Source organism: Trichomonas vaginalis, chromosome IV (assembly GCF_026262505.1).
Source record: "Trichomonas vaginalis G3 chromosome IV, whole genome shotgun sequence".
Classification (NCBI taxonomy): domain Eukaryota; phylum Parabasalia; order Trichomonadida; family Trichomonadidae; genus Trichomonas; species Trichomonas vaginalis.
In genome coordinates, this window is record NC_067206.1 from 20,106,033 (window position 1) to 20,131,588 (window position 25,556).

General features: G+C 32.7%; 13 protein-coding genes and 2 pseudogenes across 15 annotated transcripts, besides 10 other annotated features; 5 read left to right on the forward strand and 10 right to left on the reverse strand.

The window, feature by feature from the left end:
* Positions 1–6,119: part of a mobile genetic element that runs on past the window's edge.
* TVAGG3_0133250 (protein of unknown function, DUF4108 family) lies at positions 9–398 on the reverse strand (the record flags this gene model as incomplete). Its single annotated transcript, XM_001295968.2, has 1 exon — positions 9–398. One exon carries the CDS (start codon positions 396–398, stop codon positions 9–11), a length of 390 nt encoding a protein of 129 aa, XP_001295969.2.
* Positions 749–1,698, reverse strand: TVAGG3_0133260 (uncharacterized protein; the record flags this gene model as incomplete). The annotated part of the gene is made up of 1 exon (XM_051224019.1): positions 749–1,698. A coding segment is annotated over one exon (950 nt), but the record flags the coding sequence as incomplete, so codon positions are not given.
* TVAGG3_0133270 (uncharacterized protein) lies at positions 1,728–2,120 on the reverse strand (the record flags this gene model as incomplete). Its single annotated transcript, XM_051224020.1, has 1 exon — positions 1,728–2,120. One exon carries the CDS (start codon positions 2,118–2,120, stop codon positions 1,728–1,730), a length of 393 nt encoding a protein of 130 aa, XP_051109006.1.
* TVAGG3_0133280 (protein of unknown function, DUF4106 family) lies at positions 5,074–5,268 on the reverse strand (the record flags this gene model as incomplete). Its single annotated transcript, XM_051224021.1, has 1 exon — positions 5,074–5,268. The coding sequence occupies one exon, from the start codon at positions 5,266–5,268 to the stop codon at positions 5,074–5,076; it is 195 nt and encodes a 64-aa protein (XP_051109007.1).
* A 15-nt stretch (positions 6,120–6,134) lies between the features above and the next one.
* TVAGG3_0133290 lies at positions 6,135–7,936 on the reverse strand (annotated as a pseudogene). Its single transcript has one exon. A coding segment is annotated over exon 1 (1,802 nt).
* Positions 7,937–8,034: 98 nt separating this feature from the next.
* Positions 8,035–8,509, reverse strand: TVAGG3_0133300 (annotated as a pseudogene). Its single transcript has one exon. A coding segment is annotated over exon 1 (475 nt).
* A 470-nt stretch (positions 8,510–8,979) lies between these two features.
* On the forward strand, positions 8,980–10,173 carry TVAGG3_0133310 (attachment subunit-related family; the record flags this gene model as incomplete). The annotated part of the gene is made up of 1 exon (XM_001299214.1): positions 8,980–10,173. One exon carries the CDS (start codon positions 8,980–8,982, stop codon positions 10,171–10,173), a length of 1,194 nt encoding a protein of 397 aa, XP_001299215.1.
* A 160-nt stretch (positions 10,174–10,333) lies between these two features.
* Positions 10,334–10,362: a mobile genetic element.
* Positions 10,334–10,362: a terminal%2Cinverted (terminal inverted repeat of ISTv1 transposon ID:TVAGG3_0133320).
* Positions 10,363–11,835: 1,473 nt separating this feature from the next.
* Positions 11,836–12,675: a mobile genetic element.
* Positions 11,836–12,675: a terminal%2Cinverted (terminal inverted repeat of Banshee-A1 transposon ID:TVAGG3_0133330).
* An 18-nt stretch (positions 12,676–12,693) lies between these two features.
* Positions 12,694–13,092: a mobile genetic element.
* A 27-nt stretch (positions 13,093–13,119) lies between these two features.
* On the forward strand, positions 13,120–13,764 carry TVAGG3_0133350 (E3 ubiquitin-protein ligase rad18 family; the record flags this gene model as incomplete). Its single annotated transcript, XM_001320515.1, has 1 exon — positions 13,120–13,764. One exon carries the CDS (start codon positions 13,120–13,122, stop codon positions 13,762–13,764), a length of 645 nt encoding a protein of 214 aa, XP_001320550.1.
* Positions 13,765–14,110: 346 nt separating this feature from the next.
* Positions 14,111–14,738, reverse strand: TVAGG3_0133360 (uncharacterized protein; the record flags this gene model as incomplete). Its single annotated transcript, XM_001320516.1, has 1 exon — positions 14,150–14,620. One exon carries the CDS (start codon positions 14,618–14,620, stop codon positions 14,150–14,152), a length of 471 nt encoding a protein of 156 aa, XP_001320551.1.
* Positions 14,739–14,914: 176 nt separating this feature from the next.
* TVAGG3_0133370 (uncharacterized protein) lies at positions 14,915–16,058 on the reverse strand (the record flags this gene model as incomplete). Its single annotated transcript, XM_001320517.1, has 1 exon — positions 15,290–15,853. The coding sequence occupies one exon, from the start codon at positions 15,851–15,853 to the stop codon at positions 15,290–15,292; it is 564 nt and encodes a 187-aa protein (XP_001320552.1).
* A 172-nt stretch (positions 16,059–16,230) lies between these two features.
* TVAGG3_0133380 (Chain T Ribosomal Protein S19e) lies at positions 16,231–16,806 on the reverse strand (the record flags this gene model as incomplete). The annotated part of the gene is made up of 1 exon (XM_001320518.2): positions 16,358–16,804. The coding sequence occupies one exon, from the start codon at positions 16,802–16,804 to the stop codon at positions 16,358–16,360; it is 447 nt and encodes a 148-aa protein (XP_001320553.1).
* Positions 16,807–17,623: 817 nt separating this feature from the next.
* Positions 17,624–18,544: a mobile genetic element.
* An 832-nt stretch (positions 18,545–19,376) lies between these two features.
* On the forward strand, positions 19,377–20,444 carry TVAGG3_0133400 (disulfide-isomerase A6 family; the record flags this gene model as incomplete). Its single annotated transcript, XM_001320519.1, has 1 exon — positions 19,386–20,054. One exon carries the CDS (start codon positions 19,386–19,388, stop codon positions 20,052–20,054), a length of 669 nt encoding a protein of 222 aa, XP_001320554.1.
* A 52-nt stretch (positions 20,445–20,496) lies between these two features.
* TVAGG3_0133410 (first longin domain of intu, ccz1 and hps4 family) lies at positions 20,497–21,981 on the forward strand (the record flags this gene model as incomplete). Its single annotated transcript, XM_001320521.2, has 1 exon — positions 20,686–21,942. The coding sequence occupies one exon, from the start codon at positions 20,686–20,688 to the stop codon at positions 21,940–21,942; it is 1,257 nt and encodes a 418-aa protein (XP_001320556.2).
* Positions 21,982–21,992: 11 nt separating this feature from the next.
* Positions 21,993–22,183: a mobile genetic element.
* An 800-nt stretch (positions 22,184–22,983) lies between these two features.
* Positions 22,984–23,683, forward strand: TVAGG3_0133430 (Chain T Ribosomal Protein S19e; the record flags this gene model as incomplete). Its single annotated transcript, XM_001320522.2, has 1 exon — positions 23,046–23,492. The coding sequence occupies one exon, from the start codon at positions 23,046–23,048 to the stop codon at positions 23,490–23,492; it is 447 nt and encodes a 148-aa protein (XP_001320557.1).
* Positions 23,684–23,949: 266 nt separating this feature from the next.
* Positions 23,950–24,974, reverse strand: TVAGG3_0133440 (peptidyl-threonine phosphorylation; the record flags this gene model as incomplete). The annotated part of the gene is made up of 1 exon (XM_001320523.1): positions 23,986–24,963. The coding sequence occupies one exon, from the start codon at positions 24,961–24,963 to the stop codon at positions 23,986–23,988; it is 978 nt and encodes a 325-aa protein (XP_001320558.1).
* Positions 24,975–25,341: 367 nt separating this feature from the next.
* Positions 25,342–25,369: a terminal%2Cinverted (terminal inverted repeat of MuDR-3_TvMULE3 transposon ID:TVAGG3_0133450).
* Positions 25,342–25,556: part of a mobile genetic element that runs on past the window's edge.

A 25,556-nucleotide genomic window follows, 5' to 3' on the forward strand; every position in this document is an offset into this window, starting at 1 on the left:
TTTTATTTTTAGAACATTTCTGGGTCAATGTCAATGTTCTCTTCCTCTTTAGGAGTAAACACTGGCTTAGACTCTAATAGCTTTTTACCCAATTTACCTTGAACTTCTACAACTTTAGACTCATAATATTCATAGTCGTCTGTCTTCTTTGGTTCATAAGGTATAACAAGTTTGTATGCTTTGCCTTCTTTAAGGTTTGAGAACCTTCTGTCAAAACTTTCTTTGACTGTTAACAAACCTTCTATGTCTAAGTCTTCAAATTTCGCACCATTTTTAGTCACAATAGCAAACTTAACTGGTTCGATGTTCCAAACTTTGCTGAATGAAGACTTTTCAAAATGGTAGAAGTAAACATTCAAATATGTGAATGGGTCTAGTTCTTCTTTAAGTCCTGACATGTACTTTTTTACTGAAATATATTTCGTCATCTTTTCTATCGGATAAAAAAATATTTTTTTAAATTTACTCAGAAAAATTTTTCTTTGTATATACACCATTCTGTACGTCTAAAAGACTTTTGACATTTGCCAAGAATGTTCGTTTAGACGCTGGCATATAACCATACTCTTGACAATATTGTTTATATTCATCCTATAAAGACTTTTCATCTAAACACTCAAAGTCGCTTTCTTCTATGAACAGTTCATATACACTCTTGTTTGCTTCTAACAATGTTTGTCTCTCTTCGGTATGTGGAATTTGTCTTGGATTGAACTTAGAAATATCTAATGTCATGAAATATGAAAACCAATGGTTGTAAAAGTCAGATGTCAAAGTTTCTGCTAAGTCGTCAAAATATTCTGTATCTTGCATATGAGAATCTGACGTTCTGACAACTACATATCTTCTGTCAGAACTTTCTAACTTCATCGGAACAGCATTGTTTGAAACCATAATGAAGTTTGCAACATTTTCACAAACTCTTTGGTCTTTATACTTTCTTTCAACAACTCCAACTTTGTCTGTTATAAGACTCTTCAAAGCATCTGAGTTCAAAACTTTTGTTGTATCTATACTTTGAAGTTCATTGCAAACTATAAGTTTCATATTCTCTATTGAGGAGTTAAACTTGCCACAGATGTTTTCTAAGTTTGTCATATTCGGATTCGAATAACCTTCTAACAGTTTGCACAAAATATCTGTAAAGAAAGTATTCTTACCTGTTCCTTGTTTTCCAATTATAATGAGAGCAGTTTCATTTTTAGCACTTGGATGTTGTAAGATGTTTGCAAACCAACATAAGATATACTCATAGACTCTTTCGTTTCCATTGCATATAATTTCTTTGACATGGTCTAACCAAGCTTCTATAATATTTTCTTTCCATTCTACTTGTTCGTATTTATATCCAGTGAAGATAGAATAGAAGTTTGGAGAAGGTGTATAGAACTTTATACCTCGAACTGAAAAATCTTCTAACTTTGACAATAAGATATCCCAAGCATCTAACATCTTCATTCCAACTTGTACAACTTTTATTTTCTTAAGTTTCTGTCTACATTCTTGTTCAGACACTATTGTTGCTCTTGGTTTGTTAAAGACAACATCCCATTCTTTCATGACATAACATTCTGGGGCAGAGTCAACATAAATGACTAAACGTTTCAAATTCTCGACTGCTTTGTTATAGTCTCTAAATGGACACATATTTCTGAATGCTTGGAAGTCATAAAAATCTGAAACATCTATTCTGTACATTTTTATAAAAATAAAAAAATATTATTTTTTTATTCTTGACTTTGTTGTTCCATTTGTTGCATTTGTTGTTCTTGAGCTATTTGTTGTTGAAGTTGTTCTTGTAATACAATACTTTCACCAGTTGCATCTTCCAATTCGAAACTTTCTGCCGTCATTGACAAATACATAGGACATAAAAGTTTTACAGGAACAAAGTTTGCGTCAACTAATGTCAACGTTATACTTGCCAAAGTGTTTGAGTTCACTAAGGTTGAAAATTCTGCATTCGAATGAACAATAGGCAAACCAGCAGAGAAAGTATTGTTTATACGCATAAGTATCTTTTGGTCATAATAGTTTCTGTCGACATTCGAATAACACTTTGAACCTAAGTTTGAAACAATATATAAGATTGGTGTGCTTAATGTCAATGGAATAGACATTCCTTGTATGACACCTTTTCCTGTTATAGGAAACTGTTGGTAGTAAAAACCAGAAATAAGTTTTGTATTATAGCTCATATCGTTTATAGTAAACTCAGTCGGACATCCAAACATAATGAAACCTGCTCTAGTTGCAGCACATGTACACCCGTACTTAAAGTATTAAATAAGTCAACAAAACCTGTTGGTGGTATATCTGAGTAAGTATCTTCAAAGGAGTATTTTTTACCATTCACAACAATAAAGTCTTCTGGTGTCAAAAGAGCAAAACAGGCTTTAGTCGTCATTGTGTTTAAGGTTAGTTTACAATATCGTCCTTGAGGACTTTGTAAGTTTGTTGTTATAGAATTATATGACTCAGGGTTTTTAGTCGTAATAGTATAAACCATTATGTCTTCTGCCATTTACTTAGCAAATAAATTTTAATGAAATGTTGTGGTCGTCAAATATTTTTATAACGTCTGGGAAACTATATTTTAAGTTCAACGTTTCACCTCCTTTCATAACGTATATCTTGTCAATGGCATTATATGAAACACCACAGCAACTAATGTCGGGTTCTATTTCTTTGATGTTTATATTGTCTGCCTCTGTCAAAAGTTTCAATAGTTCTTTCAAAACTTCATGAGGTGCAATGACATATGAGTTCACTTTTACAGGGTTGTGTTCGACCAAGTTTAACATTATACTTAAAGCTTGACAAATCTTCTCCTGAGTTTGAAGTTTGTCTTTCAGTTGTTGGTAGTCGTTTCGAATATCTGCAACAGAACTTAAGTCTCTGTTAACTTCAGGATATGTTGGTTCTTTTACAGGAACAATTGTTATACCATCTTCGTCTTCGTATGGTTTCCCCACTTCAACATCTCTGTCTTTGACATTGACAATAACACTTTGACTGTTTGTTTGAGTTGGTGAATTTAACTTCACATCTGCCACCGCCATTAAACCTTTTGAAACACTTACGCTTCTATTTTTCGGAAATGACATTTTACTTAGAATAAAAAGATGGACGTATTCGGATATCTTATTGAATTGAAGCAGAACAAAGTTTATACTCACAAACAATACAAATACATTGACAGAATAGTTCTTTACACAAACAATGGAAAATGTTATAGAATAGCAATATTTGCTGAACCAAAATATTTTCATAAAGCAAAGAAAGTTGGTATAACTGAAATGGTGAAAGTTCTTGAAGCAGACAAAAATATAACTTCAAAACTGACCGATATTACTAAAGGAAAGTTTATAATACAATATTATGTCAAAACTGGCGTACTGTCAATATTTGACGGAGAGAAGTCAGTTCAAGAACAACTTACTGACCTGCTGCCAAAATCTGCTCGATGGAAGCTGTCGTTATGCCAATCTGAGGAGCCCCAGCAGGTTTCATCGAACGAATCTTCAAAAGAGCATCTTCCGTGAAAAGTGCTATTGGTTTTGTAAACTTCTTTGCTCTCAATTCATCTGGACCGTCTCTGTCACCAGTATATTGTATTTGAACTGTACCAACAGTTGAAATACCACCCATAAAGTCTTCTGAGTCAGCAAATGGAATGCCAAGCCAAAAGTTTGAACGGTCTCCATTTGTATATTGAGTTTTTTGACCTCCTGTATGAGTCCATACTTTCACATATGGCATAATAGAACTTTGCATTTCAGGGTTAATGGTTGTTGTGAAGTTGTTGTTAAAGTTCATAGCATCTAATGTCAAGTTGTATGACCTCATATCCTCAACTGTAGAATATTCTTCTCTTGGATAATATTTGCCATCTATGTTTATATGATATTTAATACCAGGGTTGTAGAAACAAGAATAGTCATTTATAGTTCGTCTGAACAGTACAAACATAGTATCTGCATGTTTCATTGCAGTTGTTAAAGCAATATCTGTTCTTGCACCTCGGCTCCTGGATTTGGTTTCCAACTTCACCTGCAAAGTCTTTGACAGATATTTGGTGTATAGGGAACATAAGTGGAACTGCAATATATTTGGCAGCTAAAGCATTTGAAATATCTGGGTCCAACATATAAACGGCAAGTCTGCTTTCTATTCTCTTGCATTCAAACTGTTCGCATGTGAACTTAACTGGGTCCCAAGCATCTCCAGCAGCATTGAAATAATAGTTTACTTCAGTGTTGAGTTTGAGAAACCAAAGTCTAAGTCAACTTTGTCTTTGCAAAATCGGCGAATGACTTGATTTGTTCCCTTACGCTGTAATGCTGAATGGGTCTTGTGTTGGTGCAATGACTAAGTTATTTTTGCTTGGAGTAAGTTCGATAGAAATTTTTCCTGCCCAGTTTGGCAAGTATCTTAAAAACCTGAAGATGAGGAAAGATGACAAAGGAACTCTAAGTTTCAGTTTTACTTTGGTTACTGCTGCTGCAGTTTGTCCAGAAAGGTTAACATAAACTCCTGGAACGTTAGGGTCAAGTCTTCTTATTTTCTCAATAGTTGCATACTGGTCTGTTTGTTCTCTAGCTTGTGGTTGTACTGAGTTTCTCAAAGCGAACCATTCATAGTTTGCCCATGTTACTGTTTGAACTAAGTCAGAGTTAGAATATATCTTATATCCCATGAAAACTTCTGGAGCATATTGGTATCCGACATAGAAAATTCCATTGCAACCTTTCTTGTCAGACAACTTGGCAGAAGGTTTTATTTCAATGTCTTGTTCCACGTATAAGAATGAGTTGTCAATAGAAATAATATGAAACCTGTCGCAAGCAATATCTACTGTTGTTGAAGAACCTTCTCCAAACTCACCTACGTTTCCATAAGAAACAGCAGTTGTATATTCGTAAGTTCCAGGAACTATTTCTGACCTTCTAATGGCATTGTCGCATTCGTTATACCATTCGGAAACATTTCCGTTCATGGCATCCAAAAGTGTTGGCGTTATATTCTGAGCGGCGTACATTTCATATGGGTAAAAATATAGAATAGTTGGATTTATATGTCATAATAGAACCCACTCGTACCAAGCTTTACTTTCTTCCTGACTGAGTTTTTAACTCTTCTTTTTCCTTCATTGCCACTACTTTCACTAGATGAAGTTACTTCTTCACTACTTTCACTTTGTTCTACTCTTCTCTTCTTCTTTGGTGTCGCTTTTGGTAACTTGCCCTCTGCTTCAAGTTGTTGCATCTTTGCCTCATGTTCACCTAGTATGTTGTAAATTTCCCATGTCCTTTTTGCCTTTGGGCTCTGGTCGCCCATCTCAGGTAACCTATATCCTAGAAAGATTTTGTCATAGTTTGTATTTGAGTCTTCGCGTATTGTTTGCATGACTCTTTCCTGAGTTTCCGGTTCAAGCTCTTCAAACAGAGCTTGTCCATATGGAATAAGCTCGTTTCCAAATATATGTTTTTGTAGCCATTCTGGTTTTCTTTCCATGTTACCAATAATATCTTTTGTGAATGGGAAAGCTTTTACCCAACGTTTCAGTCTTGCGTCATTTATTTCTGTAGTTGGTTTTATTTTGTCAAGGAACATGTTTTTCAATACTAACATTTCATTTGGTACTGTCCATTTGAGTTTTCTTAAATATTCATCCCTTCTCGGTTCATTGTCTGCAAAGTAAGTTTTTATGACATTTTGTAAACTTTCGTTTGCAAGGTCATGTACAATAGGTTCTCTTCCTTCTCTCTCCCTAACTTCTTTCTAAACTCTTCACCAAATATACCATCTCTATGGTTCTGTGTAGTTCTTTGAGATAAATGTTCTAGAACGTCAGGTGTTATATTTCCCTCAGCCATGTTCATTTCATACTGGTCCAAAATATCTGCATCTTTCATATCTTTCAATGGCATTAAAGCCGCGCTGAAAATACCAGCTATATCTGGTTCACCATTCACTTCCATTGCGTCTACAACTTCTTGGAATTGAGGTTGTAAGTTTATGAACCACCTATCCGGATTAGCTTTATGACCCCATCTCATTGTAGTTCCATAGTCTGCAGAAACAAAAGTAGGTTTGTTTCCATATTGGTTAGGTTCTGAATGAACTTTAAACAATGTTTCATTTCTATATGTTTTGTTGAAATTTAACCTTTTATTTTCACCGAGTTCAGCCAAAGATTGAACGTTATATGGTCGTAAGTAAAAAGGATTATTGTATTTGCGTACATTATCTTTCAGTACTTCCATTCTATGCTGAATATTTTCATCTGATGTTGGAGTCTTTTGTATGTCGGCGAACATTTTTCGATATTCTTCTACTATGTCAGCCGAATTTTTCTTAGACTCTTGGAAAGATTCCATATTCACCTCATACTCTTGTTGAGGGTCAAGATTTTTTCGGCTGTTCCAAATCTTCATCTAGTTCTGTGAAGTTAGTTTCCAAAGGAGGGATTTGTTCGTTTCCTTCAGGCTCTTCTAGCTGTTGTTGCTGAACTATTTCTTCCATGTCTGGTTGTATCTGAACTTCTTCCTGTGGAGTTTCTTGTACCTCATCTGTGGCATTTCATATATTCCGAGACCGTTTTTAACAAGTTCCCTATCTAAGTCATCCGGACTCATAAACCTTTCTTCTTTCGTTCCGTCTCTATTTTTTACGCGTTTCATGAAGAGAGTTGAATTATCATTTAGCTCTGACACCAAATATCTCGGAGTAAATTCATTCATGTCATTTGGATGATATGCTATTAAATCATATCCTTAGCGAGCTTGTATTTTCCAGGTTTGAGATTATATCCGATTTTATGCTGAACCATAAAGCTAAATAGGTTCGGGTCAGTATTTCCTTCCTTGAACTTTCTAATAGCATCTTTATATCTGTCACTAAAGTCAAGAGTATCTGGGTAACCATAATCTTCCTTAAGCATTTTTAAGAATTCTTGGTTTCCTTTTTCTCTACTTCTTTTATGTCCTTGTTCTGTTTGTGGTTGTTGTTGTGCAGGGTTTTGAACTGTTGGTTGCTGTGCTGGTTGTGGAGGTGGTTGTTGTTGTGCTGGATTTTGAACTGTTGGTTTTGGTTGTTGTTGTTGTGCTGGATTTTGAACTGTTGGTTGTGGTGCTGGATTTTGAACTGTTGGTTTTGGTTGTTGTTGTGGTGCTGGATTTTGAACTGTTGGTTGTTGTGTTGGTTTTGGTGCTGGATTTTGAACTGTTGGTTGTTGTGTTGGTTTTGGTGCATGCCTGTGTCTGTGTCCATGTGACGATGTAAATGTTTTAGGTAGTCCTGGTGCAGGTGCTTCTCTTGGAGGGTTTGGTGGTATATAAGTTCCACCAGCTGGCACATATGTTCCATCTGCAGCATAATGTCCTACCCGACTTTTCGTTTTTAAGAAAGCATTTACTAGGTCTGTTTTGGTCTGTTGTAACTCTTTTTCTTGACTTTCCACAACAGTTGCTCTAACGGCGTCATAGGCACTTTGAACTGCCTGTCTCGTTGCTGCATCTGTTATTTTCGTCATATTTTGTGCTACTTCTCTTAACTCTTTGTCGAAACCTTCAGACTTCAGTTTCTTTCCAGATGAGAAGTCGTTCACTAGTTTCACCTTACTATGAAGAGCTTCGAAGGCATTCTTAAAGTCATCATTCATTAAAGCTTCATTTGAACTGTCTTCATCCGCTTGTATTTTTGTCCTTATTGACCCTATAAGTTGGGCTGCTTTAGCGTTGGCTTGGGCATCTAACAGTCCATTATTAGCTTTTATATATTCTGCGCTTTTCATTGCCTTTTGCATGGCTGCGTCGTTATTTTTACTTTCTTGTGCTAAGTTTTCATACTGTACGGTTTGGTTTTGCAACTGTAAAAGTTTTTCTGCCTTTACATTTGCTTCAACTTCTTTTTTATACTCATCGCTATCCATATATGTCTTCAGGGCTTTTTGTTTTATTTCTTCATCTTTCAGTACTTTATATTGAGTAGTATGGTTTTTCAAATTTATAACATCTTGTTCCATTTTTGCTACTTCTGCTGCTTTTTCTGACACTTTTTCGCATATTCCTCTGTACTTAGTTCTTTCAGTTGTTCTTCTTTCTTCTTTTCTCTACGTTTAACTCATTGAGTTTCTTTGTGTGTCTGTCATATTCTAGTTTCTTTTCGTTTTCACTTATTTGTTTCTGTATGTCTATGTTTGACTTTTTGACATCTGTTATTTGATTTTGAGTGAACTCCAATTCATTTGACTTTGAGGGTTATAAGCTGTTCCGTCTGCAGCTCCACCATAGCCTGCCATTTTCGCTAAAAGTGCCGCTCTTAAACCTCCACTCTGTGCACCAATAACTCGGTTTAAAAGCATAGGATTGCTTGACATTTGTTGCAACATAGTGGGGTCATTCATCATTTGTTGTTGCAACTGTTGTTGTGGTGTCAGTTTTACTATTGGATGTTTCAATGCTCTCTTCCTCTTACGTATATTCTTACGTAGCTTACGTGGCATTTTAAGTGAAGTTAAAAAGCGGTTTTTGACAGATGTTTATATGACACTTTTTGTTCAGCACAAAAAACTACTCGGTCAAACTGTTGTCAGTTTTGTAAAATAACCGTCCTATCTCATTCTATAAGGGAGAAAAGGCTTCTCAAAGTATACTTCCTTGGAACGCCTGTAACTTTTCCTGTAGCGACGATAGACCCTTACTTGTCCGGACAAAGTTATACTATTTTGAGTGCTCTACAAAAAAGTCACCGGCGACGACTCTCAAAAACCGTTGTGCAAAAAGTTTTACCGTTGGACAAAAATGTATATATAGAAAACAAAAAACGTTTATAGTTCATTCAATATTTGAGATGGAACGGTTTTCCAACGGTAACTATTAAATAAAATAAAAAAATAGAGGGGTCTCCGTTGACGAAAACGGTTTATTTTAAACTTTTCTATGAGTGGTCCGAAAAAACAGTTCATTTTTCATAATGGAAGGAAGAAAAAGTGTCGCAAACAATTCGTCGACTACCTCTGCAGTTAAAGTTCCTACAACTTATGTCTCACCATTCTCAAAACCCTTACGACCTCCTATAATACCAAAGCAACTTCCTCATACAATTCAAGACAAATTGTCCAACAATTTGAGTTCTTCTTCTCAAAACACAACAGAAACATCTGAAACAGTTGTCCAAATAGCACCAGAACAAGTTTCACATAGTTCTACAATTCAAGACAAATTGTCCAACAATTTGAGTTCTTCTTCTTCTCAAAACACAACAGAAACATCTGAAACAGATTTACAACCAATAGAACAAGATATAGTCTCTCAAACTACAAGTATGTTAACAAGAGCACAATTTCAAGATTTAATTTCTCTTGAACAATATTCGAGTAACGAAATACAAAGCGACGACTGTAACCTCTCGCTACCCGAATCCATTCAAAGAAAATACGCCATGAAAAGACTGAAATTGTTGTATAAACTTCTTAACAATTGGGGGGTCGAAGACAACTCAGATTATAGTGAAATGTTTAACAAAGTCATAGAATCTCTTAAACCAATTGAAAACGACATAAAAAATCCCGGTGTTCTTGTAGACCTTTTCGCCTCAAAATTACCAGTTACAACTAATCTAATAGCAACACAAGCTATAGAGCAATTTATTTTATGTTTTCCCAAGCAATATAGACAACACCTGAGGGAAACAAGAATAGGAAAATTTCAATTGGTGTATCCTACAACATACAACTATTACGAAGAAGCAAATGAATATGGAGAACTCTCATTCCATTTCACACTTTCAGTTCCTGAGGGAGAAGAAAAAGCAATCTATCATGTACAATCTCTTGCAGGATGTGAAGGAAAACCTCACATAATAACTACTGTTGCAATTGAGAAACCTGCAAGAGTCGAAGACGATGTTTTGTTCGCGTCCATTGCTGGTTTTGGCATGGGAGAACCAATTCCAATTTCCCATTTCACAGAATACTCAGCACAGCATTTTCAAAATGTAGAATTCGTGTTCTACGACCATCAAAAGTTCCTGCTAACAAAACCAAAGAAACAATTTGTCTCAATATTTGTTGCTGGTCATGTGGCTGACAAAGAGCCATCAGATACTGACTATGAAGAAGAGGAGGAGGAAGAAGAAAACGATAGCGATGTCGTTCTTATCGAATAAAAACTTTAATTTTTTACTATATAATTTTTTTAGTTCTCCTCTAGGTTTTCTTATGGGCTAGAGGGCACGAAGTGCCTGGAAGCCCCACTCACCTGACCTTAACCTTTATTGTTTCATTAAACTTCATTTATTTTATATTATAGTTTTATTCTTTTAGCTACTTGTAAAATAATCTAATTTTATATCATCATTTTACCGGATTATTCTTCAGTACATCGATTGTGTATCTAAAATAATATCATTATCCTTATTCTGTTTTTTCCAAAATTCTTTTAAATATCTTTTTTGGTTAGATTACTTTATACTTTTTACTTTTATTTTATAATTTCAAAAAAAAATTGGTGATTGTTCTATTCTGTTACAATGTGCATTATCATATTCTAATGAATTATTCATTACATACATTTAAAAAACTTGTTAAAAATGAAATTAAAAAATTATGTTTATTATTACGCTGTGAATGTGTCAACAGCGGTCATGCCTGTATCTGTATCCCATATTTGCCACAACCTTTCTGTATCTGCATTTGTGTATTTCGGTTTCAGCTGATACATTTGATTTGGCGTGTAATTTGTTCCAGTTAATGGATTAATTGGGAGATCTTCATGCGGTGTGTTATTATTGTACTCCCAAATAAAGGCAGGAATAGCCTGAATGCTTTGGCAGCGCTCCAATGTCGGCCAGAATCTCTCAATCTTCCAATTTTGGTAGGGAGAATGAGAGTCTGTATGCCGCCATTGGGCGCCCAAAAGATCAAGTAGATCTTGAAAGGCGCCCTTATTTTCTGAACCGTTGTCGGTCCAGAAACAATAAGGGGCGCCAAATTCAATGAAGGCGGAAGCCGCAACGTTCGCTGTCGTCGCTGCCAGTATATCTGGTATTTGTATACACGTTAGGACTTTGCGGCTAAAATCGTCGATTATGCCATAAATATACTGGCCACGAACACCCCTAAAATAATGAACATCTGCGTGCCAGATAAGATTGGGTGAAAGCGCCCAATATCTTACTGCTGTTTCTGGCCCGGCATGCTCTAATCGCGTCTTGGTGAAATGATTTTCTTTGAAGTATCTGCGTACTTCTCTATAAGATACATCAATTTGTTGTAATTTCAAACGTTTCCATTGTTTTGTTTGACCACAGGAAAGGCCCAGTGGTCATGTATCACAGCAAGAGCTTTGATTTGGTCGTAGGGATTGACCCTACGACCTTTCTTGCCTTTAGGCAATGGGATATTCTGTAAGCTAAATTGATTTTGTAAAAAAGATTTTGAAACATCTAAATATTTGAAATCATTTGATTGAAGGGTTGGGGCGATGGGAACATGGGTGCAAGCTTCTTCCCATGTCATTTTACCTTCTTCAATCTGATTGGAAATACCAATTAGGTAAATTCGATCGACATACCCTTTGTAAGGATTCATTCTAATGAAGTACGTTAACAATCAAAATATTCTATAAGTGTCTAGTATGGAATTCAAAAGAATAAAGAAAATGGTAACGTAAATAAACGTATTATGAAATAATTTATAATTAAAATGAAAAAAAGAAAAAATAATAAGTAAAGTGACTGGAAATGAAAATTAAAATCAGTGTACAGTTTTATTTTTTTCTCGCTGTGAAACGTATTCGGTCATTTTTTTAAAATTAATTTTTTGTTAGAGATAAGAGCTAAAACTTGGTAAACAACTTCTTTATATCTAGAAAATTCTATCTTGCCTTTTATTTTTTTCTCGCTGTGAAACGTATTCGGTCATTTTTTTAAAATTAATTTTTTGTTAGAGATAAGAGCTAAAACTTGGTAAACAACTTCTTTATGTCTAGAAAATTCTATCTTGCCTTTTATTTTTTTCTCGCTGTGAAACGTATTCGGTCATTTTTTTAAAAATTAATTTTTTGTTAGAGATAAGAGCTAAAACTTTGCAGACAACTCCCCCATGTCTAGCAAATTTAACATTCGTCTCCCATTTTGATATATTTGGTTTAGAATGTTCGAAAATGCGTAATATGGTCATTAATATTAATTGAAAAGAATCTTGAATTAATTCAATCTGATCTCACAATATATTTTAAATTACAAACTTTGTAGTTTGAATAGATAATTAGTATTAAACTCAAATAACTAGTTTATTTTTGAATAAAAATTATTTGAATTTATTCAATTTTGTGAATTTTCCTTCAAAAATCAAGTTTAAATATCTTATTTGCCATATAATTATAAATACAATGAAACATATTCGAAATTGAAAAGAATGACTTTTTCTGTTCTTTCAATCATTCAATTTGAATTTTGCAATATTGGAATTCTCATTAAAGAGCTATTAAAAACAACAAGCAATTTAACTTACATTCAAATTTATTTGTGTTATATTCAATCTTCTCAAAACTTATAATTTTCGGCTATAGCATAATTATATGCTATATAATATAATAAACCTATAATAGTATCATTCTTTCAATTATTTGAAGAGAAAACCGAAAAAATCTATTTTCGGTCTATAACAATAAATTCTTCTTTACTAGTCAATAATTCTCTAGTAACTATTTCACCAAATCCTAACTGATATATTATATGTTCAATGGTGAATAATTACAAAGACAGAAAGCCTTATTTACTGGACAGTTCTTGTGATGCAAAATAATTGGAAACTATCACCTATTTTTAACAGCGCCATTCGCTTTGAACTTGATTTTTAATTTATTTGTACACTTTAATTTGAAAATATAAAAGTTTTGGAAATTATCAAATTTATCTGCTCCAAAACTAAAGAATTTCATAGGCTTTATTAGAATTACCAGTCATATGTATAGTTTTTAATATAATGGGGCAACTAACAGAGGAATTTATTCTTTATTCATCCAGTTGTTATATGATTTATTATCCCATTAATTTGTCAAAAATAGCGAATGTAAATTTTTTTCTAGGTGGTATTTCGGATTTTTTTTCATGAATTTATCATTAAAACAAAAAATATGGCTGGAAAAGGCAATGCAGGAGCATAACCAAGAAGAATCTACTCAGCTGAAGCAATTAGTTAAAGAAGATCAAACAGCTGAAATATCATCTGTTCTTGTTTGCAAGAAATGTCATCAAGATATGACAGATGATGATCATAAACCAATGTCTTTAGCTCCATGTGGTCATACATTATGCAAAAATTGTTTAGAAAAGCTTGAGTCAAAAAGATGCCCATTTTGTAATGCAAAAATCGAAGCTACAGCAATTAACTTCTCTTTAAAGAAGATTAGTGAAAATATAGAAGATGAAAACGTTATTCCAGATTTTAAACAAAAATTGGACGAAGTTACCGAAAAAATTGCTGCAATATTTGAACGACTTGACGAAAATAAGAAGAACCAAAACGAAACTCAAGAAAAAATTCGCATAAATTCTATCGTATTAAATAAATTAAAAGAAGATTTTGAAGAAATCAAACTCAAGCGCCAAATTTTAGGTGACAAACTAGAAGAAGCTAGAAAAAAGGTTGAAAAAGCCACACAAGAAGAGGAAGATTTAACAATAATCGTAGAAGAAAAGAAAAAAGCTGCAGAAATCGAAAACCTCGAAAACATTATCAAGTCAAATAACTAGTCAATTACTCCCTCTCATTCCTCAACCCTTTGACCTGCTTACTTATCTTTTAGGCTCCAACTTTCTCTTCTCTATCATTGTATTGTTTGATTAAAAACTTATTTTTAAGAAATTTCGATTTGTCGAATAATGATAAGTTCGAATGAAATGTAATCAAAGCAATTGTTGATCTATAGCGAGAGAACAATACATCGATTCTTTCTTATTACTATCTTATAACAAATTGCGCATTTTAAATACCTCAATTTTCAGAAATAATAAGTGATTTACAAATTTCAAAGGCAGCAATATGATTACATGGCACAAATTTATTCAGCTATACCTAGGAATTAAAAATTTGATGATAAAAACAAAAATTTTCGTTTAACATTTTGATAACAAATAATTACTCTGGCTGGATTCTCATTGGACGCCTCTGGATGAAAAATGAGACAAATCCAGCAAGAAGTAATATAATTTGAGTAATTAAGATAATAATAGTTATAATGTATTCGAAATATAAAACTGTTTGAGCAATAATGAAGAAGAATAATTCAAAGAATACTGCAACAATTGACGAAATGAGCCAAGGCCAGAAAAATGATGCAACCGGGAGGCGGAACATTCGGATACCGAAGTAAATAGCAATAATCTGTATAGGTATCCATAAAAATAGGAATACCCAATCAAGAGGTGCAACACCTTTATATAACAAGTAATCTTTGCATAAATAGATGAAAAACATTATTACCCAATAAGGCGTAAACCAGTATTTGCAGATGTGATACAATAAAGCAGTATATGCTGGGATGGCCGGAGCAGTATATCTGACTTCTTGTGTTTCTGTTGTCTCTGGTTTCTCCTCTACTTTACTCATTTATTAACGGTCATATAATTTTTTTTCAATTATTTTTATTGGCGCTACGCACCGATAAAACAATTTATATAAAAAGAATTACCAACGCATTTCAAAGCTTTAATATCAGCATCTCTTGGCCTGTCCATACGGTGATAAATACGTGCGGAATCCACGTATTATAAACATGGTAATTTTTTTATAGATTTTGTCCAGGCCTTAGCATCTCATACTTATGAATTGAATTTAATATATACCTAAAATGAAATAATTAAGCATTAGTATATCTAATTATTTATTAAGAGCTATGTAGCTATTTCTATGAAATTTACAAATTAAATCATATGTATCTGAACTTGGAAAATTACAAGAGATAGAATGATAGAAATTATCGGTAATTGTTGTAATTTTTGATAAAAATGATAAGAGTCGGTGAAATTATAAGCAAAATTTCGACGAAGTAACATGTAAATCATATGATTCTAAATTAAAAACATCTTCACGAATGAACAAACTCAAGAAAGAGTGAAAACATATAAATGGATAAAGAATTCGATATATTACATATATAAAGTCGTTCAGATGTAGATGACAGATACAGACACAAACTTATTCATTCAATTGAATAAAATGTGTCAATGAATAATAAAAATAAAAATAAAAAAAGTGTGGAAATAAAATGCAATGATATCATTTCTTAGTTCGTTTCGAGGTCTTAGAATTTTCGTTTTGAACAACATCAACAATTGTAAAACCCAGAAGATTTGTTGGTGCTATTTTTAACTGTGTTTTTTTCTTTTCGATTTCTTCTTTAAGATCACAAATACGAGTTTCAAGTGCTGAATACTCTGAAAGACTTTTTTTATCAAACTTTGGAATTGGAGTAGAAAGAGTACTTAAAAGTTGTTCTTTGTGTTTCTGTAATGATGAATTCTTTTGGTCCCAATCGAAAATATCGTAATTAAGTTCTGTAATTTGTTTTTCGTGGGAAGTTTCGAAATCGTAGATTTCGTTATTACTTTTTCGGATGATATCTTCAACAAGTTTATCACGTGATGCAAGAAATATTTCTTCTTTCGATGAATTTTCGAGTTCTTTCTCAAAAACTTCAACTTCATTTGTTAAAAGAAGTGCTTGATATTTACGGATTTGTTGTTTAAGGATTGCATTTGAATAAGTACATTCTGTACAACTACAATTGACTTCGGATGATTCAAGAGCCGTATTGATAAGAATCTCTTGTCTTTCATCCATTTTTTCTTTTTTTTATTTGGCGCCAAATTTTATTTATTTGTTATTCGTTTGTATGTGATTAGATTTGCCTTGTTGTGTCACAAATGTTTTAATAAAAATGCAAAAACTCAAACTACTGATAAAATCTCAACAAGAATTATGACAATTCCACTCAATATGCTGGTTTTGATAAGACAGTATGCTTAATGATGGAATCTGATAGTTCTATTCTCAGATTATGATACTTAATTCAAAGAAATTGTTGTTATATTCGATTAAAACAATCAATGTTGTAATTTAATCTCAGTTTGATTAGTTTAAGGATAGTAAAATAGAGAAGAAGTTATTAAGTTTCAGTTTCAATTTCAATTTTGAAAATTTAGATTTTAAATTTAAAAGTAATGAGAAGTATAAGTTTATATTGTAATGTTGAATTATGACATGAATCAATGATGTGGGTTTCAATGAAGAAAGAAAGGAATAAAAAAAAAACTTCAAGTCAGGTTTAAAAGTAGCAGTTCAAATTTATTGCTTCTTGCCACAACTTGTAGCAACTTGGTCAAGAAGGCGTTGGCCCTTTGGTGTAAGTTGGCGACCTTTTTCGCCAACTTTAACAAGGTCGGACTTCTCTAATTGTTGAAGAATGCTGCGGATGACTTTGCGTGATGCGTTGTGATGGTGCTTTGGCATTGTAACTGCTTTAAGGTTAGCACCGTAATGGAATGAAAGACCGGAAAGTGAGGCATCATGATGCATGTAGATCTGGCGGATAACGGCTGCAGCACGTGTGTAGAACCAGTTCTGGTTTGATGGTGCCATCTGCTTAAGAGCAGCGGTCTTGACAAGATCGGCCCACTCGGGTGGTTTAACAATGCGGTTCTCTTGGAAGTGCTTAGCAAGTGCATTAACAAAAACATCAGCCGAAATTTCGCGTGCTTGGAAGCCTTTGTGGCCAGTCTTACCTCCAATCATAGGAAAAGGCCATACTTCTATCGTCCTAAAATTTTAATATTAAGGTAGTCACAAAATCTAAGTAGTGAGGCTCTCAAAAATTGAACCGTACTCCATACAAAATTTGTGTACCCTCACTACTTAGATTTTGTGGCCTTCAATTGAGGGGTTAGTTTTGATAGAGCACGTTATAAAATTAAAAGGGAAAAATAAATAAAATTTAAACATTTAATTATATATAATGTAAGGAGTGTAATTCCAAATTTTCTAAAAACTATTCAAATTTGAGCATTTTTTGGAAATAGTAAATCTAATATGTACATCTAATAACAACATGATTCATCACCTTTTCAAGCTCTGCAGTCAATTTTTTGAAATTTGATTGAAATAAATGTAGCAAAAATTACATTTCATTAGGGAATATATGAGTTTCTCTGGAAACAGGCTGATAAATTTTAAATTTTGTCCAATCAACATGAATGCATTGAGAAATTTGGATTGATTTTCTGGTAGAATCTGGAACAATTCAACCATGTATAAATGGATCATGTAATCATCATGAAATGTTAGTGTTAGAGTTCAAAAGAAACAGAATGAGTGGAAATCAAACACAATCTGAATAATTTTAAACGTATACAATCTTTAAGTTTGTATTTTGAATTCTACATATATGATTGTGTAATTCGTTCTTTCAAATTTTCGGATTCAGGCATGTTTTGATAAAATTCATTCCCAAAAACGTCAATTAACAATTAAATTTAGTGTATTTTAAATATATATACGTATTATATTTTATAAATTATATTAAATTCGCAAAATTTTAAGTTTTAAACAAAAATAAAAGGTAACTAAACTCCTTTCGCCGATCCGATTTGCCCCATATTTAAAATATAGCTTGCATATGTAGAAGAAAAGCTAATTTTGAAGTACGCCCCAAATCCACCAACAGGATTTCGAGCTACTAAAAAGGTACTTTTAAATGTGATTTTTTTATAAAAAATTAAATTTATTTTAAGATCAGACGAAAAACTAATTTTATGGAAAATCTATATCGACAAATTTATTACTTATTGGGTATATAGATTTTTTGATTATGGCGATTATGTCTGATATACTTCCAATAAGCCAAAACACATTTCATACTGATTTCTATAAAAGGTATCTTTATTATAGAAGTGTAAGCTATATCTGTTTGTTTTTTTATTATAACAAATTCAAAATTCTCTTATAAGGACTAGATGAAATCTGTATTATTAAATCATTAGCTAAATGAAGGTTCAAATAGAAAGTAAATATCAATTTATATGATACTGAAACCAAATAGTTCTTTTAATAAAAGATAACACGCTGAAAATTATTGAGTATTTGCAAATCTCAAAAATCTATTGGTGAATTTGGCTCAACTTTTAAAATTATAACATCCATATCAAATCATAAAAGCAGACAAAAATTAAAGCCAAACCTATCGGCCAATTTTTTTTGATATTTTGATTTTTGAGGTATACTTTTAAAAGTGGATTTAAAGCACTGATGAAAAAACATTAACTTCTGTCGTTATGATTATTGATTTAGACAATAATGATTTTAATCTTTGATTATCAAAACACTAAAGTCATCTTTTTAACATTTGCTTGGTAGCATTAACTCAAGTCTAAAGTACTATTTTATGTGGCACTCTTAGAATTTTTGTATTCATTGTACACGCTGAAATAGTACCATTAAAGTTATGGCGGACTTTCAAAAAATAGTTTGGTCACCTTTCAAAAATACAAAATGTTCAAAATATGAAATTATGCATAGGATATTAAAATTTACATGTTAGTAATTCTTTTGAATTGCTTTCAATTTTCATATTGAAATTTTTAAGATTTTTTTCTGAAATAATAAGCAAGAATATCAACCTAAATAATATTAAATTCCATGCGTTAATTTTCCCTCAAAAGTCATTGACCACCTCTCAATCTAGATTTTGTGAGTACTTTACTTGATGTTTTTTTAAAAATATTGCACAAATATAATATAAAAATAGACTATATTACAAAGATTTGATAAAAAAATCAATAATTTTCTTTTTTTCAACTTCCAAATTTTTCTAAGATATTCATAATCAATTCAGTCATAAGTCACAGCAGCATAAGTGCTAATACACCACTTTCCGATAAGTACTCTCTCATAACAATCTTCGTTAATGTTGAAATGTGTTTGTTTTCTAGTATGAATCTTGTGTGAGTAAGGAACAAGTCCTACTAGAAAATGAGAAAACAAACTTTCTCTTTTTTGGTAAAAATCAAAATCTGTGAGTCACAGATAAATTAATGAGTGAATTACATTCCTCAGTAGGCATTTCTGATGGTTAAATCATGCGAACAATGCTAAAGCTATCATCAAATATAATCTAAGCTTGATGGGAAATCAATTTCATACAGAGAGAAAAAAAAATTGACTCATTTTCAATGTGCTGCCTCAAAAAATGAATTGCTTTCATTTTAAATGAAGCTACAAATTGAAATTTTGTTAATCATTTCATCATATATTGGAAATTGCATGACGATTTTTTGAAAGTTGTTTGTGAAGTGAATTTGAATAGCCTTTACCTGCCATTATGATGTTTTCTTTGTTTACAGCATCAGCCTTCTCATCTGTTCAGTTCAATGAGCATGTATTGCATCTCACATCTCTCCCACCAAATGATGAGAACACCTACGCTGTTATGATTCATACAGAATCTTGTCCTCACTGCGTCCGCCTTGCTCCAACGTGGAATCACGCAGCAGAACTCGGTGCAGGATCCGCAATATTCGCTGATCTTAACTGCCACGAAAACAGAACAGCCTGCGAATCAATTGCAACAGATCAAGTTCCCAGAATCCTTCTTTTCAAAAACAAAGTAATCAACGAATATCCAAAGATGTTACCACAAGTAACACTTTCGATTGTTGAATGGGTCTCTTCATTCATGATTCCTGACTTTCTCGAAGTGACCAAAGAAAATTATACTCAAATTGTCGGTGAAAACGCAGCAATTCTCTTCTCTGATAAGCGCCCAATGTCATGGGTTTCATCAGCCAATTATTACAACGACAAGAAGGTTAAATTCGTAATTTCATCTGATAAGGAGCTATTCAACGAACTCAAATTACCAAAGTACCCAGGCGTATACGCTAAAGTTGGTAATGAGTACAAACTTTACACAGGAAAAGTAAATTCAATCCCAGTAAAGGAATTCTTGGACTCTCAATTCAATGTGAAGCAAGACAACAAAGAACTCTAAGAAAATTACTTATTAATGTTAAATAATATCGAAATTTATTATTGATTAATTTTTTTTCACAAAAAAATAAACAAATAGTGATTCCTATTATATAACCTACTAATTTATACTCAGAATCCATTTTCCCAATGTGATTTTTAAAAAGATTTTTCATTTTGATGAAAATTCAAAGGAAATTTTCTAATTTTGAGCCATGTCTATACATCAGATATAGGAACTAAATGTATTACATGTTTTTATTATTTATTTTTAAAAAAACAAGTACAACTGGACTCCTCTGATGTCTACTTGTGCAAATGGCCATGAATAGTGTTGAGGTGTTAATTAATAACGGCGCAAACATTCTTGTTAAAGATATTGTACAATCACATGGAAACATCTGATTGAAGAGGTCAATTTTACATGTTCTAAAAGTCTAATGCAACAGTTAAGAATAGCGTGGAGAAGATGTCTGTTGGGAGTTCTAATTAATAACTGCGTAAACATCTGATGGAAGAGGTCAATTTTACATGTAACTCTATATCAGATATAGGAACTAAATGTACAGTAGATATAAATAAAGTTTCAGCTGTGGAGAATATCAAATACAGTCTTAATTTATCGGCGTGAAGCATCAATAATTGAAAAAAAAATGGCGTCTTTGATTGAATGTTTTTTGGTTTTTGATGGAAGACCTCAAACATTAGAAGCTAGTGCACCTCCTCTGTTCTTCGTAAAGACAGAATCCGAAGAAGTTAAGCATTTTGCTGAAAATCAAGCAGGTATATTTTTAACTTTAATCAAGTTTGCCAAATTTTTCACAAACCAAGTTCCAGTTGATTACGCATTAACAGATCAGCATGAAATAGCCATTTCTGAGCTATCTGAGAACATTTGGATATCTGTTTCTAAAACAAATAGAGGAACTCCAAACAGACATCTTCTCCACGCTATTCTTAACTGTTGCATTAGACTATACAAACTGTTTTTCCCTAAGCCAATACGTGATGAATCAGGAAATGTTTCTAGACGAAGTGCAAAGCTATTGAACTCTTCATTCCAACAAATTGTTCAAGCCATATCGCATACCAATCTTACATTTATTCATTTATTTGACTCTTTCTTCCAAATTGACTTGCCATCAGATATTAATACTCAATTAAACCATATTGCGGCGCAAATACTCAGTCCTGATTCTCCCATTGTGCATTTGGCTATTATGCACAGTAGAAACTTTATTTATTCTACGTTTCCCCAAGATATTGCAAATACACTCGCAGTAAGTCTACAAATGAAGTTCCCTTACCTATTTCCACGTGTTCTCATCAAGGATGAAGAACATTTGTATTGGATTATTGGTTTAAGTCGTTCAGAAAAAGGTCCAATTAATCTTTACGCTCCACCATTATTAATTGAAGACGAACAGTATCCTCTTGTTGCATTACGATTCAAGAAATTCAAGATCCTTATGACAATTAAGCCATTAATTGTTCCGACACCTGATGTTTTCAATCAAATTCCTCCGAGGCTCAAATTCCTCAAACAATTCTTCACCCGATTGAAGATTGAGACAACGAAAGTATCCATTGACAATCCTTTCATTATTATCTCATCAAATGCAGAAAAACAACAATTGAATTTATTTAATAAGAAAATTTCTGACGCCTCGATTCCTATTGCAGAACAGGATATTATTAGAGGCCATTACATTGCACATTTGCTCTCTAATATCTCTAGAATTGGATTTATCGGAAATCTTGGCTACTTTTTGTATTACGAGAAAGATAAAGAGAAAGAACATATAACTTACGTCAAATGTGACCATGAAAACGTTTCCTCGGCCATTGATTATGTGAAATGGATGGCGGATGATTCAAATATGCCTCACACATCTGTTAGTCTCAAGTAATTCTTTTATTTGTTTGTTAAAAATTGAAATTATTCGGAATCTTATTTTTTTTACCATTTTCTGACATGCTCCCATAATATCAATATATCTTTATTGTGATTGCAAAAAGTATAACAGCCATATTAGGCACTATACAATGATTTGCAGTTACTTCTTCGCGACCGAAAATATTAACTTTTTACCATCGAAAATTGGGTAATATAAAGCTTTGATGTCAAAAAAATTGAGAGAAAGTCAGAAATATTTTCGGTCGCGAAGAAGTAACTGTATGACTTAGCACTGAATTCTATTCAGGAAACAGTTATTATATATCACTAATGGCGTAATATGGCCCCTACAATAATGATATATTGATTTTGTTAGTGTATTAACCTGAATGACGAATCATCGAAAACTTAGAATGAGAAATTTAGGGTTAGTGTACATAAACCTTTTGTTAGAAACGCATCAAAAGAGCTATTTTCAGGCTAATAATTTGCTATTACCGAACAGTATATGAATCAAAAATAATTGTATGAATGACAATTGCTGTTTAAGGTTATTTTTCAATGATTCATCACAACGGTTGTCAGAAATTTGAATTAAAATCAACTGCCTTTGGACACATTTAAATATCATCTCCTACTAAATTATTTGAATTATCCTAGTCTACTCACTTAATACAATCAAAAATTCATGTTTTGCAACTAACTATTAATGATTTGTCTGGAAAACACAAGATATTTTCAAGTTTCATGTCAAAGACTTCTTTTCATAAACATGTTTGAAAATAACTTATTCCTATATGTGCCATTTTAAATATTATAGGAAAGTATAGATAAGAATGCTGTTGAGATAGCTGAGTACCATCAAAGTAATGGGAATTTGAGATGATCTGTTGAAAAATGAGAATATTTGATTACACCAAGTGAATATACTAGAGTGCATCGCATTTGCATTAGAAATGAATAGAAAAATTTGGAAATTGAAAAAATGAAAATTATTGATTTTTTTTATCAAATCTTTATAATATAGTCTATTGTTATATTATATTTGTGCAATATTTTTTAAAAAATATCAAGTAATATTAAAATTTTAGGACGATAGAAGTATGGCCTTTTCCTATGATTGGAGGTAAGACTGGCCACAAAGGCTTCCAAGCACGCGAAATTTCGGCTGATGTTTTTGTTAATGCACTTGCTAAGCACTTCCAAGAGAACCGCATTGTTAAACCACCCGAGTGGGCCGATCTTGTCAAGACCGCTGCTCTTAAGCAGATGGCACCATCAAACCAGAACTGGTTCTACACACGTGCTGCAGCCGTTATCCGCCAGATCTACATGCATCATGATGCCTCACTTTCCGGTCTTTCATTCCATTACGGTGCTAACCTTAAAGCAGTTACAATGCCAAAGCACCATCACAACGCATCACGCAAAGTCATCCGCAGCATTCTTCAACAATTAGAGAAGTCCGACCTTGTTAAAGTTGGCGAAAAAGGTCGCCAACTTACACCAAAGGGCCAACGCCTTCTTGACCAAGTTGCTACAAGTTGTGGCAAGAAGCAATAAATTTGAACTGCTACTTTTAAACCTGACTTGAAGTTTTTTTTTATTCCTTTCTTTCTTCATTGAAACCCACATCATTGATTCATGTCACAATTCAACATTACAATATAAACTTATACTTCTCATTACTTTTAAATTTAAAATCCAAATTTTCAAAATTGAAATTGAAACTGAAACTTAATAACTTCTTCTCTATTTTCCTATACTTAAACTTATCAACTTGTGATTCTATATTTCTTTAATTATCATTCTATCAGAATGTGTTTGCGGTACAATGTGCCATTCTAGGAGACATGATGTGGTAATACCTCCCAGAATGATGCATAACGACCAACAACAGTATCTTGTTGCACTGCGTCATGCATTCTCTCCTACTTCGATATTAATTGAAGATGATTATGTCTATTGTTTGGTGAATATATCATAAAAGAGAAAAAAATATGTAAATATTAATGATGAATCCGATTTTAACAATACAAAACAAATTGAAAATAAATTATTTGGTTTCAAACCATTTCATTTGCAATATTTGATGAATTGGTGGTCTTTCCTTTGGATTTTTATTGAGTAAAGCTTTGAAAACCTCTTGTAATTCTGGAGAAATAGGAGTTCCAGGATCATATTCGATTTCTTTCTCTGAAATCAGCTTGGATATCTTCACACATTGTTCGAAATAAGTTCCTTCTGTAGCTTTTGTCATGAACGGATTCTTCCCGTAAATCATTATATATAAAGATAAGCCATATGACCAAACATCTGCTATTTTTCCATCGTATGGATCTCCTGTTTGTTCTTCTGGTGAGCAGAATAAAGGAGTTCCTTCAGAATCATCTAATAATTCATCTGGTGAAGATAATTGCTTTGAAACTGAAAAATCAGATAGCATTGCCTTTCCATCATCAAATAAAAGGATATTGTCTGGCTTTATATCGCGATGAATGATGTTTTTTGAGTGAAGATAATCTAAAGCTTCTCCGATTTGTTTAAATACATTTTTTGCAGTTTTTTCATCGATTGATGGAACTGTTAGAGATGATGGTGCAAGTGATCCTTTGCTTGCATATTGTGTTATCACACATATTGCATCTTTTTCATCATCTTCAATAAATTCTAAATTTTTAATGATATTAGGATGATCCAATTTCGACATAAGTTCTATTTCGTCTAGTAATATCTTGAATTTGTTAGGTCGACCAAATTCTCGCTTCGTTATTTTTGATTTTTGGTAAATTTTGCCTGCAAACTTTTGTTTCGTATCTTGTGATTCGAGAAGAAATACTTTTGCGTATGTACCTTGACCTATTTGCTTAATAATATTGTAATTTCCAATTGATTTTGGAAAATCATCATGATAAGACTCTTCTTCATTTGATCCTTGTTCTTCCTCACTCTCTGTCTCTTCACAAATTGAGCAATCAGAAATTAAATCGTCTTTCGCTTCGACTTGAGATTGTTTAGAAGCACTGCATCCCATATAAAAGAATGATTTTATACGCCTGTATGACTAAATGAGTTTTATTAGTATAATGGATCATTATTTCTTAAAAAGAAGCTAAAGAACTTCAAAATTTATTATATTTTGACACTATTTCGTTATCTTTTCGTATATCGCGTGTTTTATATAAAGATATTTGTGATTTTAATTGATTTTTGGTTACTTTTCGATGGATATCAAAATGTAATTTTATTTAATTAATATGCCGTATCAATTCAATTTTTGTTAGCATTTATATTGAAATCCGGATGAATTAATAAAAATATTTTATTATGAGTATTACATTGTAATTCAGAAGGAATATTAGAATTGTCAGATGATTGTTAGTGGGTGTGATTGCAAAGTTGGACTCAAAAGGGCAAACCCAAATTTTAGCTAAAAGTGAAAGGGGAAAAAACGTTTAGTATTAAAAAAAAAGACCGATGAGAGCTTCGTTCGAAATATAGAGGGAACTGAGAATGCGCAACCATTCTCAGGGAATATTGGCTGCTATTCCCGTTCCCTCTGTATGGAAAATTGAGGTTTTCAAAGGGAGTTAAAATAATATCAAATTTATACTAATTTACTTCAAA